This window comes from Thamnophis elegans, chromosome 1 (assembly GCF_009769535.1).
Source record: "Thamnophis elegans isolate rThaEle1 chromosome 1, rThaEle1.pri, whole genome shotgun sequence".
Classification (NCBI taxonomy): Eukaryota; Metazoa; Chordata; class Lepidosauria; order Squamata; family Colubridae; genus Thamnophis; species Thamnophis elegans.
Window position 1 is genome coordinate 94,412,127 of NC_045541.1, and position 20,643 is coordinate 94,432,769.

At 36.3% G+C, this 20,643-nt stretch overlaps 1 protein-coding gene and 1 long non-coding RNA gene across 2 annotated transcripts; both read left to right on the forward strand.

The window, feature by feature from the left end:
- Positions 1-3,368: 3,368 nt before the first annotated feature.
- On the forward strand, positions 3,369-19,724 carry LIN7C (lin-7 homolog C, crumbs cell polarity complex component). Its single transcript, XM_032224412.1, has 5 exons — positions 3,369-3,465; positions 10,073-10,191; positions 11,649-11,720; positions 13,396-13,605; positions 16,222-19,724. The coding sequence occupies exons 1-5, from the start codon at positions 3,429-3,431 to the stop codon at positions 16,375-16,377; spliced, it is 594 nt and encodes a 197-aa protein (XP_032080303.1). The 5' UTR covers positions 3,369-3,428; the 3' UTR covers positions 16,378-19,724.
- Positions 7,970-9,690, forward strand: LOC116513375. The gene is made up of 2 exons (XR_004255975.1): positions 7,970-8,558; positions 9,072-9,690. It is a non-coding gene; the product is annotated as an uncharacterized LOC116513375 (long non-coding RNA).
- Positions 19,725-20,643: the final 919 nt, after the last annotated feature.

Consider the following 20,643-nt stretch of genomic DNA (forward strand, 5'->3'; position numbering starts at 1 on the left):
GTCAATGCACAAGGCAATGAGTAAACAAGGATTACCTGTATTTTAATCAACTTTAAAATAACCTATTGTCTAACAAGATTAGGTGTTGTTGCAGGTCACTGAGAATGGCAATCAGGTGAATCAATGACATTCATCCCATCCATGCAGGGCTCCCTTCCATTGCTCTATTCAATCAGGCCTGAAGGCTCTCACACAACTTTGCACATTTCCTCCACAGTGGTGTAAATAGTACTGATTTGTCAGAGCTCATAAGCAAGTCAAACAAAAGTCTATTGCAACTAGAACGGAAGCATTTAAATTTCAATTACTACCAGATTAAAAGCTGCCAAATGTCATCAAAGAAATTCCAGTGGGAAGTTTGATTTGGAATTTACTACCAATGACATGTCATTTATGTACAACTTAGGGAAGTACTGGCAGCATCTGGTTGGGCACATCCTGAAAATCCATTAATTATAGAATGAGAGTTAGAAGCTGCCATTTCAGGCTATCACCTGTCCAGCTTCAGTTTGAGCAAGTTCAATGAATGGGAGCCAGCTCAGTTGATAATTAGTTCCACTGCTGAAATGTTCTGATTGCTAAGGATGTTGGTCCTGATACCTAGAGATTTATCCAGTAAAAATTATCCATCTTATTTAACCAGTTCACAATCGATGCAAAAGTTATGAGTGTCGCTAAGAGTCATGGAAAGATACATGTTCGGCATTACAAGACAACCCAGAAAGACCTGCATGTGGATTAGAGAACAAACAAAAGTATACGATATCATCAAGAAAGTAAAAGAATTGAAATGGAAATGGGCTAATCAGATAGCAAGAAGGACTGATAGCAGGCGGACCAAGGCAGTCATAGAATGGATCCCACTTGATAAAAAGCGTCCATGAAACAGACCTAGAACAAGATGGATCAACGACATCAGCAAGTATTATGAGCCCAATTGGCAAATGAAAGTTCAAGAGCATATTGGTCAAAAACATGCAGAAGAGACCTTTATCCTGCAGTGAATAGGCAATGGCTAGAATGATGATTTAACCAGTTTATCAAACAGTGGCTTATTCTTCACTTTCGGCTTGATAGATGGCAAACAAGTTTGATAAGTACAGATAGTTCTCAACTTACATCAGTTCATTTAATGACCATTCAAAGTTACAATGGCACTGAACAAAAGTGGCTTATGATGGTTTTTCACACTTATCACCATTGCAGCATCCCCAGATAATCAAAATTCAGACATTTGGCAACTTACCCATATTTATGATGGTTGCAGTGTCCAAGGGTTGCAGGATTACCTTTTGTGACAAGCTAAGCGATGGGGAAGTCATATTCACTTAACCATATTACTAACTTACAATTGCAGTGATTCACCTAAGAACTCTAACAAGGTTGTAAAATGGGACACAACTCGCTTAACAAATGTTTTGCTTAACCACAGAAATTTTGGGCCCCATTGTGGTCATTAAGTGGAGAACTACCTGTAAACTCTTTTGGCGTGGCTTTGGCTCTTCCTATGCTTTGCACAGCAACTGGCCCAAAACGCCTGGGCCACGCTTAGCCCTTTATCAACCTCCCACCCTTTCTTCCTTTTCCATACAGACTCACTGAGAAATCAGTCTGAAGCCCAAAGAAGTTCATCTGGCAGGTGTCCTTTTCTTCAGGCTGCAGGAAATCTCTCATGTTCATACCAGCACAACTAAAATGAGCCATGTGTCTATGGAGATGCTCAGTCATCCAAGTCATGGTTGTCCCAAAGGTGCTTTTTCAAGAGGCAACTGGACTTTCTCTTTTTTCTTTGAAGACATTTCACTTCTCACCCAAGAAGCTTTTTCAGCTTTGACTGGATAGTGGGGATTGGAGTGGATACATCATCTACCTCCAATCTACAACACAGTTCCAAGAAGACTCCACACCAGGGGTGGGTTCCTGCCAGTTCTAACCGCTTCTATAGAAGAGGTTCCACAAATCTACAGTGCCGTTTAGAACTGGTTCCAGCTCCCTCCCCCCGCCTATCCACACATCATCAAATTGAAGAGTGAGAGGAGGAATTCTGGGAGTTGAAGTCCACAAGTCTTAAAGCTGTCAAGTTTGAACACCCCTGGGTTTTTTTTTTCTAAAGAGTTAGGGGTGCAAGGGTCTTGTAACTTGACAGCTTTAAGACTTTCGTGCTTCAAATGCTAGCGTTTCTGAGCCAACATTTTGGTTGCTAAGCAAGAGCATTGTTAAGTGAGTTTCACCACATTTTACAAGTTGGCCATGCCCACCCAGCAGGGGTGGGTTTCAACCGGTTCGCGGCGGTCCCTGCGAACTGGTTGGTCGCCGAACCCGGAAGTAAGTAACTTCCGGGAACGGCGAAGGGCCCACCCGCGCCCGCTCCTTACCCGTTTTTGACGAATTCTGCGCTTCCACGCATGCGCAGGACGCATAGTGCCTGCGCGATCCTCCAGGAGCAGCTGGAGCATCGCACAGACGCTAGTACACATGCGTGCGCTGTGCGCGTGTGCAGCGCACGCGTGTGCGAGGATGCCGCACGCGTGCGCGAGGACGCCGCCGGCCTCGTTCCAACCGAACTGGTTGGAATAGGGCGAGAAACCCACCCCTGCCACCCAGTCACATGGCTGGCAAGCCACTCCCACCTGGTCACATGGCCGGCAAGCCACTCCCCACAAAGCAGGCCACACCTATAGAAGAGGTTCTACAATTTTTTGAAACCCACCACTGCTCCACACTCATTTGCGCTACTCAGATGATTCTGAGGACACCTCAACGACTCTGTCTAAAAGGATGCAAATGACTAGCTGTCTGCAAGGAATATAAAATGTAAACCTCCTCACCCCATTCCTAAGAGGTCTGTAAGGGGTGGGCATAAGCGCACCGTCCCTGTCCTACTGTCTCCCTTTATTCGTACCCATTGACTGTGTTCATATTTATGTTTATACTTACACTTGTTATCTCGGACACGTTTGACAAAATAAATAAAATAATAAATAAATAAATCCTTCCATTCTCCACTATCTAGACAAAGCTAAGGAAGCATTTTTGATGAGAAGAGAAACGTCTTCCAACACCCCCCCCCTCCCCCCAGAAAATCCAGTTGCCTCTTGGGAAAGGACTCCACACACACATACACACACCACCTTTGGGACTAAAATGAGCCAACTTCTCCGGGCCAAGAAAGCGCAGTAGTTGGCGCCAAAGCTACCCAACCCTTTTATTGAAAAGAGGGACTGTCTCGCGGGACACAGCAAACTTTCCTCCGAGCCTGCAGACAAGGGGAAAGAGACCGAACAAGAGGTTGAAAAGACAGAACTGGCAGCGAGGGATTCGAGCGTTCCCACTACCTTACCGGCCTCGCGTCATTCAAACAGCAACGCCTCCCATCGACGTCACTTCCGCCAGAGCAGCTGAGGGCAAGAGAGGAGGTGGAGGGGAAGATGGCGGCCCTGGGGGAGCCTGTGCGGCTGGAGCGAGGTGAGAAGGGGAGCCGCGTCCTGGAAGGGAGGCGGGACGGGTGGGGGGATTCGAAGAACCGACTTCAAAGGCGGTGCGTGTAAAAAAAAAAGCGAGGAAGGGACTCTGAGCTCTCCACCGTCCTTGGCAGGCGTTTGCGATCCTGAGCCTTGGCTGTATGGAGGAGGAGGAGGAGGAGGGGCGGCTTTCCAGATGCTGATAGGAATTACAGGCCGTATGAGCTCCCTCACCCGCGTTAGATGAGGAGTTGTAATCCAACAATATCCGAAGGTCGTTGAGGTTACTGCTCTCGATGAAAGCTTGTATTGTAAAAGAGGAGCGAGCTTCTTGCCTCCAAATATTCACCCATGCTGCCTCCTTTGACCTAAAGCCGTTTTGGTATAACGCGATTAACTTTATCTTATTGCATTATACAGTGATTCCTTTTGGATGCTTGTAGAATGTAGTGAACCCACGGAGATGGGTTCACACAACGTTGCAGGGGACACACACACACACACCCCAATATTAAAATCGTCAAATTCGACATGCTACGGCTAAGCACCTGGCCAATTTTGTTTTAATTCAGAACTTGATTAGAGTTTGGTTCGGCCTGGTCCATACGTTGAAGGGAAGCCTTCAAGAAGTACCAGGGTTGTAGGCTAAGATGAAAAGTCAAAAATATTCTAATCTCAAGTTTAAATCCATATTTAGAATTTAGAATAACAGAGTTGGAAGGGACTTTGAAGATCTTCTAGTCCAACCCCCTGCTTAGGCAGGAAACCCAACACCACTTCAGATAAATGGATATCAAACATCTTTTTAAAAACTTCCAGTGTTTAAGCATTCACAACTTCTGGAGGCAAGCTGTTCCACTGATTAATTGTTCTAACTGTCAAGAAATTTCTCCTTAGTTGTAAGTTGCTTCTCTCCTTGATTAGTTTCCACCCATTGTTTCTTGTTCTACCCTTAGGTGCTTTGGAGAATAGTTTGACTCCCTCTTCTTTGTGACAGCCCCTAAGATATAGAAATACTGCTATCATGTCACCACCCCTAGTCCTTCTTTTCATTAAACTGCACATATCCTGCAGCCTCCAGTCCCCTAATCATATGACATTGAAGTTCTTTTGGTAGGTGGTTTGCCAGCTAGATGAATATATTATGTTTTAGGAACCATTATGTTCTAGTAAGGGTAAAGCAGTTAGAAAATGTGGTTTGGAGGCACTTTTTGATCCATTCATAAAAAGCACATTTAAACACTTCAACCAAGAAAATGTTTTTTTGTTTAAACATGCAAGCTACTCATTCTGTGCCAAGCCAAATTCATATGCGTACATTTGGATGGTCAGATAGGATCATTATTTGACCATTTGGAAGGTCAAATGAAGATGCTATTTCCTTCTATATTTTGAACATACCTTGGATTGAATAAGATGCAGATGTATTTTTAATTCTAAATTTATGTGGTTATAACTACTATATGTAAAATTTAAAGATAATGCATTTGTTGAAAATAATGTTTTGTAAAGTGGTAATTTCTGGTGTGTGTTGTTAGAAGATAAAATTATTAAAGACTTTTGAAATTATTTCTTTAAAGGAGGAAGAGAGTTAGAAACAAAGGGATAATACTATTTATCTAAAAATGAAATATCTCCAGTCATTTCTGAAGTAACAATATGTATGTACCAATAGACAGTTGAACTAGAACATTTAATTTTATTTCAGTTAACATTTATTTATCAAATGTACATGGCTCACCAGTGAAATTCTGGATAGCAAACCATATAAAATGTCAAATCTATTAAAAACTAAGAAAACAATTTAGATCAAGGCCCTGGTAAAAAATTTGTTCCCCTATATACATTCAAATATAAGAGCACCAATGATTTAACATCCTGGCCCCAATGCCTGAGGCATTATAAGACATTTTTCCATCCAGTAAAAGCAAACAGTAAATGAACTGCCAAGTAAGGATTAAAGAACAATATTAGATTATTTTCCTTTCAGGTTTGTTTAGAAAAACCTTGAATTAGGAAGCTTGTCCAAATTCATAATTTAGATTGCATATCCTAATAACAACTTTCTTCATTGTTGTACATTTCTGACTTTTCTCTAACAAATTAAAAATAAATAGCCTTCCACCTTTTATCATCACAGCAAAACTTTTACAAAGTCAGATGTACAAGAGTAATTGGATCAAAGCCATATTCTAAACCAGGGGTTCCCAAACTTTTCTATACCCTACACCACTAGAATGCTTCTGATATATTCTTGCACCCCTTACAAAAGTAAATAATTATATGCATATAATTATGCATATAAACTATAATTTTGAAACTTCTAAACCCAAGTTTTTGAACCTTCTGGAATATTGTCTCTGGTTGGAAACCCCTGTTCTAAACTTATCGCGCAATATGCCTTTTAGATTCAAGATGTTTCAAAATATCACAAATAAATAATGAAGCTTCTTAAACGAAAACTTACTGTTTTCTGTCTTGCCTCTTCTGCAAGTTGTATGATTACAACATCTATTTTCCTAATGCAGGGCTGTCCACTCCCGGCCCATGGGCCGGATGCGTCATGCGCTCACCATGCCCACACTCAGTTTAGCAGAGGGGAAAAACATCCAATACATCATGTGATGCCGCCATGACGACTTGAGTTTGGCATCTCTGACTGTCCTAGAGGATTAGAACACCCAACAAATCGCAGGCTGAAAATGGCTCTGTAAAAACCAGAACTAAAATCCATGGTGAAATGAAGAACTGGCAGGTAGACTGGTTATTTGATCGTTCTTCTCTGGACAAGGAGAGAACTTGAGATTGCCCACAAGGGCTCCTTGCAAAGAGACTGCAAGATAGTGCTCTCCTGGCAGGTTTAGAGCTTTGGAAGGCAAGGGAATAACCACTATGCTTAAATCACAGGACCTTTGAAAGAACATTGTGTTTGCATACTTTCTAATCATTTTCCACCATTGATCGTTAATTGCTTTTCACCTATTGGGAACCTTTAGATCAACAGGTTTTGCAACGTATATGTGTGTGTATCTCCATAGATGCTGTTGTTTTGACATCTTTTATAAGAAATGAGATAAAAGACTTTTAAAAATTGGACATTAGAGGCAACTAGAAGGAATTAAAAATTACAATTAAAGAAGAACACTTAAACTCAACTTTCAAATACAGAATGAAGCAAAATATTTTAACGTTCGACATACTGATGCACATTTTTGAATAATGAACCCAAAGGATAATTTTAAGGGTGTCTGCTTCTATAGATGGACTGTGTTTAAAAGAGGTTATGGAAGAGGAAGATTTTACCTGACAAGGTTGGGACTGATTTGAAAGTGAAATTAACAATGACAAGCTATAAAAATTACATGGAAACAGATGTTACACTGATGTTATACAAAAGCACCTGGCTGATACCTTAATAATGAAAAGGATATAAAATAACAAACCAGGGGAGTGACCTGGATAACTTTCCTCTATTGGATTTAAAAAGGCTTGAAGAATTTTGTGAAAAGGCACGAAGAAAAAAGGAAACATATAAACTTCCCAATATAATATAATCACAATATGTCACTAAAGATTGAATATCTAAATAAAAAGTTGCATGCATCCTTAACTTTCTATTTGTGCAAAATTTAAAGAAATCTATAAATAACCACTGTTCTTAATGTAATATGTAATCATTCTCAGAAGTTTTTAAGTGTGCCAGTTTTTAAGTTGTAATAGAAAAGTTAAGCTTGGTTACTCTGATTATATCTTATGAAATGTTTATCAGTAGCTGTCAGTACATTTAGAGTACTAGAACTGTCACAGCTTTTGAGATTATAGAAGTCTTATAGTGGCTTATTGTAATTATATTTATTCTGGACAGTATTTTATCATTTGCTTTTCAGTCACTCAAGACAAATTAAACAATATTCACAAGAATATGATGCTTGGACTCTGCTGTTGGGCCTGCCCTTTGTCATGTGAAGCCTCTATGTTTTGATTTCTAATCTTCAAAGACTGCTGTAGAAAATATTGGTTTTGCTCAGCTGTTTTGATGGTTAACAGTTAATGATTTCCATACCCAGTAATTAAGCTTCTGGCAGTTGCTTGCAAAACATTTTATGCCAGGAAACATAGAGCCCTATTATATTAAAATCCTTTTACCACTTCAGTTTTTGCTAAAGACCTATTCTGAGATCTTGAAACATGAGACATGATAAACCCTGGCATATACTACAGTACTGTAATTCTTTAAGGTATTAACTGAAATGTGAATTGAGTAACACGTATTTAGGACCGCTATCATTCTGGTTTTTTTCAAGAACTGCAAAGCATGAGAACCATTTGCCTCAAAAATAAACCTGAAAAAGAGCCAAGTTATGTTTAATAAATTCACCCAAAACCGTATCTCTCTCTCCCCCCCTCTCTCTCCCCCCCTCTCTTTCTCCCTCCCTCCCTGTCTCTGTCTGTCTGTCTGTCTATCTATCTATCTATTTGTAGATTTTCACGGGTGTAGGTATGCTGGTCTTGTTGTATTCGGGTCTTTTCCCATGTAAGATTGAGATTGTCTTGGCAACGTTTCAGCGAGGTCTCACTCGCCATCAGCCAGCTTGAAGATCTGGAGAACTAGATGTAGTAAACCACTACATATACCTTGAACAATGGATCTCAGTGGAAGTTGATACAATAAAGGAAATTGAACAGCATATTAAATGTGGTTGACATGTATTCAGAAAGCTAAGCTTAATTTTCAAGAACAGCCTCCCCTTATGCCTGAAGAGAAACATTTTTGATAAGGCTGTGCTACCTCTTCTAACATATGCTGGTGAAACATGGACACTAACCTTACAGTCTATACAAAAGCTATGAGTGGTGCAGAGCGATAGTAAAACACATGCTCAGTATTACAGGACAAGATAGATCCACACATGGCTTAAAAAACAAAAGTATATGATATGAAGAGAATAAAAGAATTGAAATAGAAATGGGCTGGTCAAATAGCAATAAGAACATGATGTCAGGTGGATCAAGGCAGACATAGAAGGATCCCACGTGATAAAAGGTGTTCACGAAAGAGACTTAAAAGAAGATGGATTGACAACATCAGCAAGTATGGTAAGCCTAATTGGCAAAAGAAAGCGCCAGATCATATTGATTGGAAATATGCAGAAGAGGCCTTCATCCTGCAGTGGATAAATGGTTAAAATGATGATGATGATCATTCTGGTTTGGGTGATGAACTGAAATGTGAATTATCTTTTACTGAAGAAGGCAAAATATTTTAGTGACCACTAATTTGAGTGATTACTCTGTTTCAAATAAAGTAATTGGCTACAAGAGGCCTTTTGGATTGGTTTGGTTTAGCAACCAAAGGCAAGATATTACTTACCATTCCTGCTCTAAAACAAAGCCTTTCATAATGAATAGAATCAAGGATTTACTGCAACAGTTAGATGATGTTTGTCAGATAAAATGTATTTTACCATCAATATTCCTTTTTATTTTGTTAATTATGTCACAGCAAATATAGGCTTCTGATTTTAAGATCGCTCTCTTCTATAAATTATCTTAATCCCATGCGTCAGTAAGATGTTTACTAATTGTACCTCTGTTTTGTTTTTTTATCAGGGATGATTCATACTTTTTAAAACACAGGATTTTTATCTGGAACAAATTCCTTTTCCAATTTTCATTCCTTTTCATTTTGGACGTGTTTGTCTACATTATTTGGGATTTTTCTCCAAGGCATGCACAATTCCTATGGAATATATGCCACCAAAACAGGTTTTTTAAATGTGTGATTATTGAGCCTCAACTAGGATAAAGTTTATGTATGAAGTGGTATCTTTTCCTTCATCACCCTATTAAAAAAATGAAGAAATAAAGTTTGAATGGCTGAAAGATCACTTGTGAAGAATTTCCAGTAGCTTACCTCAACCTTCTTTTGCTGTTTTGAGAATGGATTGGATTTAAGAAATGCAAAAAAGTCACAACTGTTAAAAAGTATAGATTAAACAAGCAGAAATATTTTACACAAAGATAGAATATCTTCAATTAAAGGAATATTATGAACTTTTAAATTTGGAATGCAATTCTAGGCTATCTTGGATGCTCAAATCAAGTAGAAAATTAATGTTTGGATACTATTGCATTAATGGATCCAAATCCCAAAGAAGTATGCATTGAATGATTATGATTATTTATACCTTATTTATTATAAACATTCAACTCTTAATGGATACTGAGTGATGTACAAAAACAAAAATAAAAAAATCATAAAAATATGTAAACCTGTTAACTTGGTGTGGCTTTTTCAAAAGTTAGTTATGAAATAACAGGCAGGATAATATGATAGATCTCTTCTCAGATACTATAAAAATTGTGAAAAAATGATAAAGATATTCATATCATGAGGGGAAAAAAATAAAAAAAAACTAGTTAGTTATGCCTTGTTTAAAACTCCTTAATTTTAAAATGGGAAATAAAGAAACTCCTTTCTAAAGAGAATATCAGAATATAATTGAAATGGTATGTTATTGAATAGCATATTGTTGGCAGCCATGTCAAGTTGTTAAAAATGTTACTTGTGTAAAATTCAATAGTTCATGTTTTATTACCTCTTCCTCCAGATATTTGCCGAGCTATTGAGTTGCTGGAGAAGTTGCAAAGGAGTGGTGAGGTACCACCTCAAAAATTGCAGGCTTTACAAAGAGTCCTTCAAAGTGAATTTTGTAATGCAGTAAGGGAGGTAAGTTTATCTTTGAAATTCATTTACAGGTAGTCCTTGACCTGTGACCCTAATAGAGCCTGCCCATTATGGTCGCAAGTGGTGACATTCATTAAGGGAGACAGCCTCCTTAACATCCCCTACCCCTACGTTGAACTTGCAGGTCATTAAGTGATCATGTGGTACTTCATGGGTGGGGGATACCTGCCATCCAGCTGTGTCCATAAAGGATTGCAAAGCCAAAAAATTGACCAGTGGGGAAAAGAGCTCAGCTAGATTAGAGACCAGTGCTTCATTCCAATGCTGAAGTGGCTTCCAGACAAGCCTCTGCTTGGCCTCTGCCACAATTAGCTGCCCATTGGCAAACCTCTCCTGGCTCTTACTAGCCTTTGGGAAGCCAGCAGCTCCAGCACCAATCTAAAACCTTTCCTTTGCTTATCCCACTCCCTCCCCCAGAAACGTACATTTCCTCAATTAAAAAACAAAACAAAACAAAGCTGAGAGGACAGACTTGTTGATCTCCCCCCCCCCCCCAAAGTGCTGAAATGAAAATATCCACCTCTTCCCTCCAATCAGTATCCCTTTTAAAAACCTCATTTGGTAAACTTACTTGATTTAAGGAAATGAAAGCTTGGAAGGCTTGTAAAGTTTTTTGCTATCTGAGTCCCTTTTAGGACCCAGTTTATGTCATGGCCATTTGCTGCACATTTGTGCTTTATACACTTTTGATTTGGGACTGAACTTTTTCTTCAGCTCCTCCAGAGCTGAAAGATGGTGCAGAAAGATTTTCTTTGGTTGGTTGATTCCTTTCCTTTACTCCAACCTGGAATGAAGGTAAGTCACTTTTGTCACCCTGTTTCCAGGCATGCAGTAAATTTAGAAAATGAGGTTTTTAAATGGGATAAATTGGGGGGCCTGAAGCTGTCACCCTTGAATTGCTTCCCAAAGGCTTCCCAAAGGGCTAACAAGAGTCAGAAGAAGTTTGCTGTCTCTGACATCCAGCTGACCAGGGAAGGGGGGGGGGGAGCTCTGAAAGCAGCCATTTCCACAAGGAATTATTGGAGCATTGGAAATAGTGGCTGCTTCCAGGAGGCATGGGAAACAAGCCCAAGTCTGCAGGGTCCCCTCAGGTTGAGATGGGCGGAGAAGAGAGGGCTGCAGTGTCCCCATGGTCAGTCATAACAATTTAAAACAAAATCATATCTAGTTTGGGGGGGATCTGTCATAATTTTGATTGATGGTTAAGTTACCTGTTGTATCTCAAGGATTACCTGTATTAGATGACAAAATACAAGTTCATCACTTAAAATGTAATAAGTATACAGTATGTATATCTGTTAGAAGCAAAGAGCTAGAAAACCTAATGTCAGGATTCAGTTTCATTTTTATAATAATATAATTTTACAGTTTGCATCTATTCTTAATGATCCCTACCTAATTAAAATGTATTAACATGTTAATATTTTTATTTTCTAAAGGTATATGAACATGTGTATGAAACTGTGGACATCAGTAGTAGCCCAGAAGTGAGAGCTAATGCTACAGCAAAGGTAAGAGATTGTGCTAACAAAAAGTACTTAAGAATGGACTCTTTCTAGCAAGTCCTAATTAAGTTATTAAACTATGAATATGTCCCAGTGAATAGTTTCAGTATATGGGTGCTGCTACCATTGAACTGCCCTTTTTAAATTCTCCCAAAATAATGAACTGAAGTAGTTAATATTTACTAATTGACTAATATTCACATAAGGTTGCTACATATTTGATATTTCTAGTTCACATGCCTACTGGATTGGTATTTTTTGTGCATATTACACACACATATACAGTAAGATAGTTGTGAATGCTCATTTAATGACCACAATTGAGATCTGCATTGCTAAGCAAAGTGGTTGCTAAGTGGGAAATCACATGTCTGCAACTGTGTTTTTCTGGTTCAAATCTGCCAAGACTAATCAATTTCATACCTTTGGTTTTTTTTCTTCCTAACCTTTTGAATAGTCTCCCTGATGCTGGGATAATATACAGGAAGGGAAATAACATTTGTATTGACATTCATTGGAGAGGAAGAGATTACAAGAAAGTATATAGGCATACAATGGGAAGTACACATTGCTTTCAGTGTGGAGCAGGCAGTTGCAAGTGGGTTTTACACAAAGAGCCTTGTGTATTCCCCATTGTGTGTTTATTTATTCTTGTAATCGAGTCATCTTCAATCTCTCTGCTCTGTGTGGGGAGAGAAAAAGAAATAGGAATAAAACAGGGAATATATTGGGCTGTTACACTACAGTATGCAGCACAATGAGCAACTGTTGGCACCAGCACATTACTTTCAATATATGTGCCCTATTGTGTACCTACTTACTCTCTTGTAATCCCTTCTTCTCCAATTTCTTTTTCTGCAAGGGAAAAAACAAAATAGATCAGTTGCGAGATATTATGTATTGACTATAAAGAGTAATCACATGACTGAGGGATGCTGGGAAGGTTATAAATGTAGGCATTAGTCATAAAATTATTTTTTCATCACTTTGTAACTTCAAAGTAGTCAGTGAATAGTCAGTAAGTGAGGACTACCTGTGGCAGGAATCTGATCTTTCTATCTTGAATGCAAAGTAGAATAAAAGATACAGTCTGGCTTTAGAACATTTGTTGTTAATCCACTTGTGCCTGTTTCTTATTAAACATCTTGTACTTTGTTCCAAAATAAGTTAAAATACATCACATTGTATTTGTTATAAAGAATGTGCCTGTATAATAAACTATAGCACTTCAAAAAGTGCAAATAGACCAAGTGTTCTCATTCCAGGTATTTATTATTTATTAATTAAATTCATATGCCACCCATCTTGCCTAGAAGTGACTTTAGGTGACTTGCAGCCAAAAGAAACCAAGATAAAACATTAAAACAATGTTTAAAACAGTGAAGTTATATTTAACATTAAAATTGACTTAAAAATTAAGATGGGAACAAGATGCACATGGGGATGAAGTAGGATTATGAAACACCTTCACTGCATGCTTTTTTTTTTAGCAAAATATGGTAAAAGTTTGTGTGACTATTTTAACTGATTTGTACTTTCCTCAGAATGCAGTCCTGAGACTTACTTTGAGCACATTCATGGCTTTTGACCAATTTTCAGTTTCACGATATTTTGAAATTGATGTTAGAATGAATACATCCAATGAACTGAAGGATAAACTGGAGGTTTCTGGATTTTATAGGCTACTGTTGCTGCTTTTGCCGCCAGTGAAGGTCATTCACATCCCAGAGTCGTTGAACTTCCCAAAACAGACGAAGGGCTTGGATTCAACATCATGGGCGGCAAGGAGCAAAATTCTCCAATCTATATATCCCGAATTATCCCAGGTGGTATTGCTGATAGACACGGGGGATTGAAGCGTGGAGACCAACTTCTTTCTGTAAACGGAGTGGTAGGGATGGAATTCAATTTCCGCTTGTAGTAGCTAAGTGTAACCGCTTGAGGGCATTAAGAGGATATGAAGTATTTGATGGTGATTGTGGTTTGCAATTGAAATGCTCAGGGGGAAATATAACTGTATTTGAGAAATTTTATAAATTTGTTAGTTTAAAACGGACACTTTATGAAGTAACATTTAAACTTAAAAATATGACAATGAGTAAATACATAAAAAAATAACAATGGTTTTGTCAGAATATCATTAAGAAATATATCATTATAGTTAAAATGAAGGAGCTGAAATGTTTGGCTTTCTTATCCTAGTTATATTGAGTTTTATCATTAGGATCCAGTATTTTCTTTTAATCTAATCTACCTCCCAAAACTTCCTTTTAAATAAAATTAAATTAGGCATGCTTTAAAAGTTCAGTGTTTGATTACAAAGTTGATTGCCATCTAGATCTATGTACATGCTAAACAAGTGTGCTGATTTCAAGTTATCCATATGCTTTTATATTTCCCAATTCATTTATTGATGCCTTATTTCAAAATGTATGTCAGAATATTGATATATACATAGTAATATTTAAATGTTATGCTTATATGCAAGACTTTAATTTTTATTACATAAACAAAAAAGAAACAAATCAGTGAAAAAAATGATTTTACTATCCCTGACAAAAGGTTTGGCTGTTCTCTGCACAATTAAATCAGACCGCTATGCTACCTTATTGTTATCTATATTTCAATTGACCCATTTTAGCTAATTAGCATATTGATACTCAAGTGGTTAGCATGTTTTTCTAGATGTTTACAATCCCTGCTGCCTTTTCTGTTCTGGTTCCATTTGTAATTTGTCCTTAACAGACAAGTTGCTTGTATATTGGTGAAGCAGTGAAGTTATGAAATATTGCGGGGAAGTAGATTAACCATCTTTAAGATTGTAAAGAATCCTCTTGCATTTAATTAGTTCCTACAGTACACAGTGCATCGAAAGTTAGACACTACTGGCCAAATTCTTAGTTTTAAATGAACAAAAGTTGACAAAACATCTGCATAGTATAAGCATGACATGATTGCAGAGGTGGATATATATGTAACAATTTATATGCAAGAGTATACAGATTCAAAACATGAACTATGTGACTATGGCAGGTGCAGAACACTGAACACCCTTTTAGTCAATACTTTGTAATCTCTCCTTTTGCAAAATTAATAACATTCAAATTTTTAAAGTAGCCAGCTATGAGAATCTTTCAGTATTTGCTTTAGGATTTTCTTTATCACCCTTCCTTGCAGGAATCAAAATATCAACTTCAAATCTGATTTGGAGATATTTTTTACATTGTCTTGCTAAAATTAAAATGTTTCAATTTCTTCACTGACTGCAAGGTGATGCTATTAAAATATATTTACTTAAATATATTTAAATGAATTTACTGAAATAAATTTATATAGGTGTTCATCTCATATACATGACAGTAGGCTGCTAATAAATTAAAAATTAAAAAACAACACATCTATTATTAAAAACCTAAATAACACAACATAAATAGCAACCAATAATAATGCAATGCCTCACAATCAATATAGCCAAAACTATCGGGATTTTAAACTTGATGGAAAAGTCAAGTTTTTAATGCCTAGTGAAAGGTCATCAAGATTGGGTTGATATGTAATTAAATCTATTCTTTTATCTGCACAATATTTTCTAGCCAATAGAAGAAAATATTATCTATGTTACGGCTACCACACAGCCCCAAAAGCAGAATAAAACTGTTTGATGATTGGCTTGAATGATCTGTATTTTCAACTAGTCAAACAGATGTTTATAAGCATGTATGGTCTTGAAAGCAGACAGGAGAATCCCACTTTAAAAGATTAAAACTATATTTGCTTAGTTGTAGAATTGTCTTCACCTGGCTATTACAGGCACAGCCTGAATGAAGCAATTCTTAGGTATTATTAACAATTTTTCTCTAACTGAAACTGGAAGGGTTTTCAAACTTCTACACCTGCTATATTATTGTTTTCTTAAACTTTTGTATGCAACTGTAGGAAGTTTATTTATGAAAGATTGTTTCTCACTACATTATCTATGTTTCTAAATCAAAAACTCAGCTTTTTAAGCAAAATTTTGCTTCACATATGTTTTAATTTGATTTTTTATCAAATTTACTTTTCTGATTCCACCTGTAAATTAATACTGTTTTGAGTTGTTTCTTTTTCTGTGATACATCAGTAAGTAATTAAGAGTGAGTACATTCATATTCATGGTTTCATAATTACAATTTATAACTTTCATTTTCAATTACTATATGGGTACTTGAATAGAATTTGAAAATGATACATTGGGAAGAAAGTCTTTTAAAAGAAACAATAATGATGTGCTTCTAATGAATGCAATCACATGGTATGTGATGATGATAAAAACATTGTATGGGCTACTTAATAACATCGGGATTCATGTTTGAAAAACATGATTTTAATTTGGAATGGTTTGGAGATGACAATGTATGATAAAGGAAACAAAAATCTTATAAATAATGGCCCTTGAATCTTAGGACACTTGTTGAATATATACTAATATGTATATATGTGTGTTTGTGTGTGTGTAATTTTTTTCCAGAGTGTTGAAGGGGAGCACCATGAAAAAGCTGTAGAACTTCTAAAAGCAGCTCAAGGAAAAGTTAAGTTGGTTGTACGCTATACACCCAAAGTCCTGGAAGAGATGGAATCACGATTTGAGAAAATGAGATCAGCAAAACGCAGGCAACAGAATTAATACCGAATTACATCCAGTATTATAGGAATGGATTGCTTACAGTAGATTCTTTTCTGGTTCTTCTTCTCCACATCTACTTTACAAGGTGTCACAGAATTCATATTTGGAAAAGGGACAAGGATTTTGCTTCTTCTTCAGCTGGATATTATCTAACAGACTCAGTTGGATGCAACTGTGCATATAATTCAAGGAAAAGTATGATATTTGTTCTATTCATGGAAATATTTTAGTTAAACTATGTTCATTTTATTAATATGTTGGTCTTTTTCAACTCTCTTGAATGTTCTAATGTTTTCAGAAGAAAAGTTTACATCAACATTTGTAACTATGGGATTTTACAAATTCTTCTTTACAATTCAAACCTGTTCTTATAAAAACAAATTTGTAAATTAATTAAGTATACTTTAATAAGCTAGTTTTAGCATTTGTATCATTGTTTTTCTAGTAATTTTTTATTTGGCTTTATTTAAAAGATAAAATCTTTATTTTGAGTAAAAGATATAATACAGTCTTGGCACAAAGGTGTGTCATCTTCATGCAAATAGTCATAATTGTATGATTAAGTACAATTTGTATTTTTGATGAACAAGTTTTTAGGCATGTTCTTGGTCATAATTTTATATTGTTATTTACAATTTCAACATCTAATCTTGTTTTATGAATATTTTGCAACAGGGGATGTCTTATTTAAAACTTTAGTACTTAATATCCTAAAATCTAGCAGTAAGCATTCCAATAATTTATACCTTTGTATTGATCGCTAAACATTTAGCAAAATTGCAGAGTTTTGTATTTCTATTTAGGAGGGGAATATTTACATGCAGTGCAGAAGAATTCAGTTTATACTCCTACGTTTTCTCTTGTAATTCTAAATATAGTTTACCAGTGCTATTCTTGGAGGGCAAAACAGCTTGTGCTTCTAATCATTATGATAACTATTATTATCACTGTTTGATATAGTTTACCTCTGAGTGCTAGCGAACATAATTTTTGGCTAGGGAGCACGATCAGGAAAAGGTTACTGTACTGATGTCTTGTTTGTAGACTTTCCACAATTATCAAGATGGTCAGTGTGGGAAGGAATGCTGAATTTTCTTGATTCTATCAGGTTAGTTTTTCATTGAAAACAATGTTAAGGACCCACTTCAGGAATGATTTTGAACGACTTTCTAATGTTTTCTACAACATGCAGAGTTCAGTCATTATGCTCTTTGTTGCTTCCAGAGTGCAGCTAAAAAAACTAAGAAACGTTATGATTTTTTAAAACGAAAAGTGTTAACATTGGAAAGATACTCCTCTCTAGGAAAAGATAACACTTAAGGACTGTGTAAACCTGTGGGTTAATTCTAGACTAAATAATACTGATCTAACAGGTTTTTTCCTAGGTAATTTTTCTGCTTTCACAGCCTTTAGTAAATACCTTTTTCTATGATCTGTTTTAAAACAAGCCTAATACTAGTAGTGTGCAAAAAAAACAATGACTACTGAAGTAATATGAAAATGAAGAAAATGATGGCTGGAACTAGTCTGAGCTGTCCTGTCTCTTCCTGTCATAACTAAGAATGCTCTGTTTCAAAATAGCAAGGGCTAAAACTCTTAGTTGCCTCCATCTTAAAGCATGCACTGCCTAGCATGACAAAGTGTATTTAGCAGCTAGAGTTATGCGGTTGTTCCCCTATGATACACTGTGGGTCTTTAATGAGTGGAAACCTCATCTGTATTTGGTCATTGTTAGGCTGCAGTTCATACCAGTTCCAATCACTGGTAGTACTATGTCAGGTGAGAGGAGAGGGCACTAATCCAGTGGTTTAGATATTGGGTTCTGCATCTCTACTTTAAAATGTCAGTTGTCAAAGAGCTTAACATTCTCACAAAATTGACCTAGTGCGTTTGGCCATTTAATCTGCTTCCTGGAGAATGGAAGCCATTGGACATTGTCTTTTGGTATTGTTAAATAACTCATTATGCCACCGTATTACTGTGTTATTGGGGGGAGGGGAGTATTATTCTATTTTCCCCATAACCTCTACCTTTACAGTTTCAATTGTGAGATAAATGTGTGAGCCTTGTTCTTTTCCTCATAATTTTGTCATCTCTTCAGTTTTACTCCTTGACTGAGATAAATTTTTTAATCTTCTCACCTCTTTAAGGAACTAAAGGAAGATTTAAAGTTTGCACCTTAAGAATCCTTGATATGATCTATGTAACATTTGCCTGAGTGTCTGCTGGTTGTTATAGTTCAAGGGAGTAATTGTCCGATAACATCTGTCTTCTGAATGACTAGAACATGCAGTGAAATATAAAAGGTCATAGGAATAGTCTTTTCTTTCTGTGTCAGCATAATCATGTTGAATAAGATGATCTTATAAAAAATAGTAGAGTCTGGTACAAGTAATTGTAAATGTTTTTTGGCATTTAGCAATTGTGTGTTTGCCTGGAATAATAGAGTACAGATTATTGAAATCCAGCAATTGTATGAAATACAATTTTTCGATTTGTTAAGACAGCAATGAAATGCAGCCGGCAGCAGTAAACAGTCTGTAGAACCACGAGGCTTAATTGTATATTTTTATGAAAATTAATATTGACTAAGACCAAGTGAAATAGTTGGGCCAGTCAGGAAATATTTTATAGAGCTAGATTTGTGTTGGAGTTTACTATATTCAAGAGAAGGATAGAATGAGATAAAGGCTATTATAAAATGTATTCATGTATTGAACTTAGCAGCGTGCTTTATTACTCTAAATAAATAGTTTGGAGTAGCCAGGACTGCTATAAAGTTTTATAATATATTATGCAAACTTACTTGGAAGTAAACATTCAAACGAACATAAGATTGTAATCTGAAAATTAGTTCTTAACTCAGTGGGTTTTTTTTTTCTTTTTGGGTTTTGTGGGTTTGTCCTAAAAAAAACTGTATGTGAGATAAAATGATTGTACAAAGGAATAGACAATGACAAAAATCTCATTTTATGACTTATTAATAGCAAGGAGCAAGTAAAAAGGAATACAATAGGGCAGGACAAAGTAATCATATTCTTTAAAGTTAAACTGAAACTGAAAAGATTCACCCAAACGTCTTAATTGCTGTAATCCATAATATTTCATAAATGGGATCGTGTGGCAAGGTTGAACTGTCATTTTTAAATTCAGATTAAATTTGTTCAATCAAGAATCAAGAAATTAATGTCATTGAACACATTCATTGACAACACTGTATTGACATATGTGCACACATGCAATAATTGAATCAGCAAAAACTAAATACTCTGTATAGTCGTTATATATTTATTGCTGTTCCACAGCCCTATTTTTTAGGAATCTGAAAATAAACATTTGAAATTTCATTTTTGTTATATGTACTTATTTTATTGTCAGAAGTAAAAAGTATTCTTCCATTCATATATCTGCTCTGGGTATAAAATACTATAAATGTTATAGATATTACAGTTATAAAATGTACAGTTGTAACTCAGTTCTATCATTGGGGTTACATTTATATTAGCTTGTGTTCAAAATCTTACAAATATATCAGTTTTCTGAGCTTGGCTATAGAAATCTGAGCAGCTTAGAAGAAAGTCACAGGTGTCAAATTAAATCTACTTTCTTCTGACTTAATACAGCATTCTTGTACTGATAATGGTAGGATTAGTATAGCCATTTTAATTTCATTCTTATTGTACTTCACAGTGACAAATGTTTCTCATACTCAATATTTTATGTTTTATATCTGATGTATTGAAAGCATGCCACAAGGTTTGAGTGTCTTGAGTGTTTTTTAACAGCATCAGTTTGAGGGAACATTTTCTTCCTCTACAAAGGATGATCAGTGGAATTGTGAAAAGAAATTGAAATTACATAAATTAACATTGATTTGCCAATACTGTTTCCTCAGTTTTGTGCTAGCAAGGTTCATTGAGTTCATGTACACCAAGCTGTGGTTTGCTTGCTTGTTTGGCAACTGGCTAAAAGCAAGCAATGTTTTGGCTTAGTACAACTTTTGTATTAACAATTTCCTGCCTCCCTCAGCTTTGCATAAACAAGGACAGAAAGACCCTTGGTGAAAGGGGACCTGCATCTTTAAATACGGTTTTGTGAATTGTGAAGAGACCATACAGATTGTCACCTATGAGGCAAAGGGCCCATCTGGTTGATTTCATTTATAAGTGTTTTAAGAACTCGACATACTGCTTCAAATCATAAGAGTATGATTCACTGAGCTAAATGGTGTTTGCCTTTACTCAGGGAGTCCCAGTCCAGATTTTT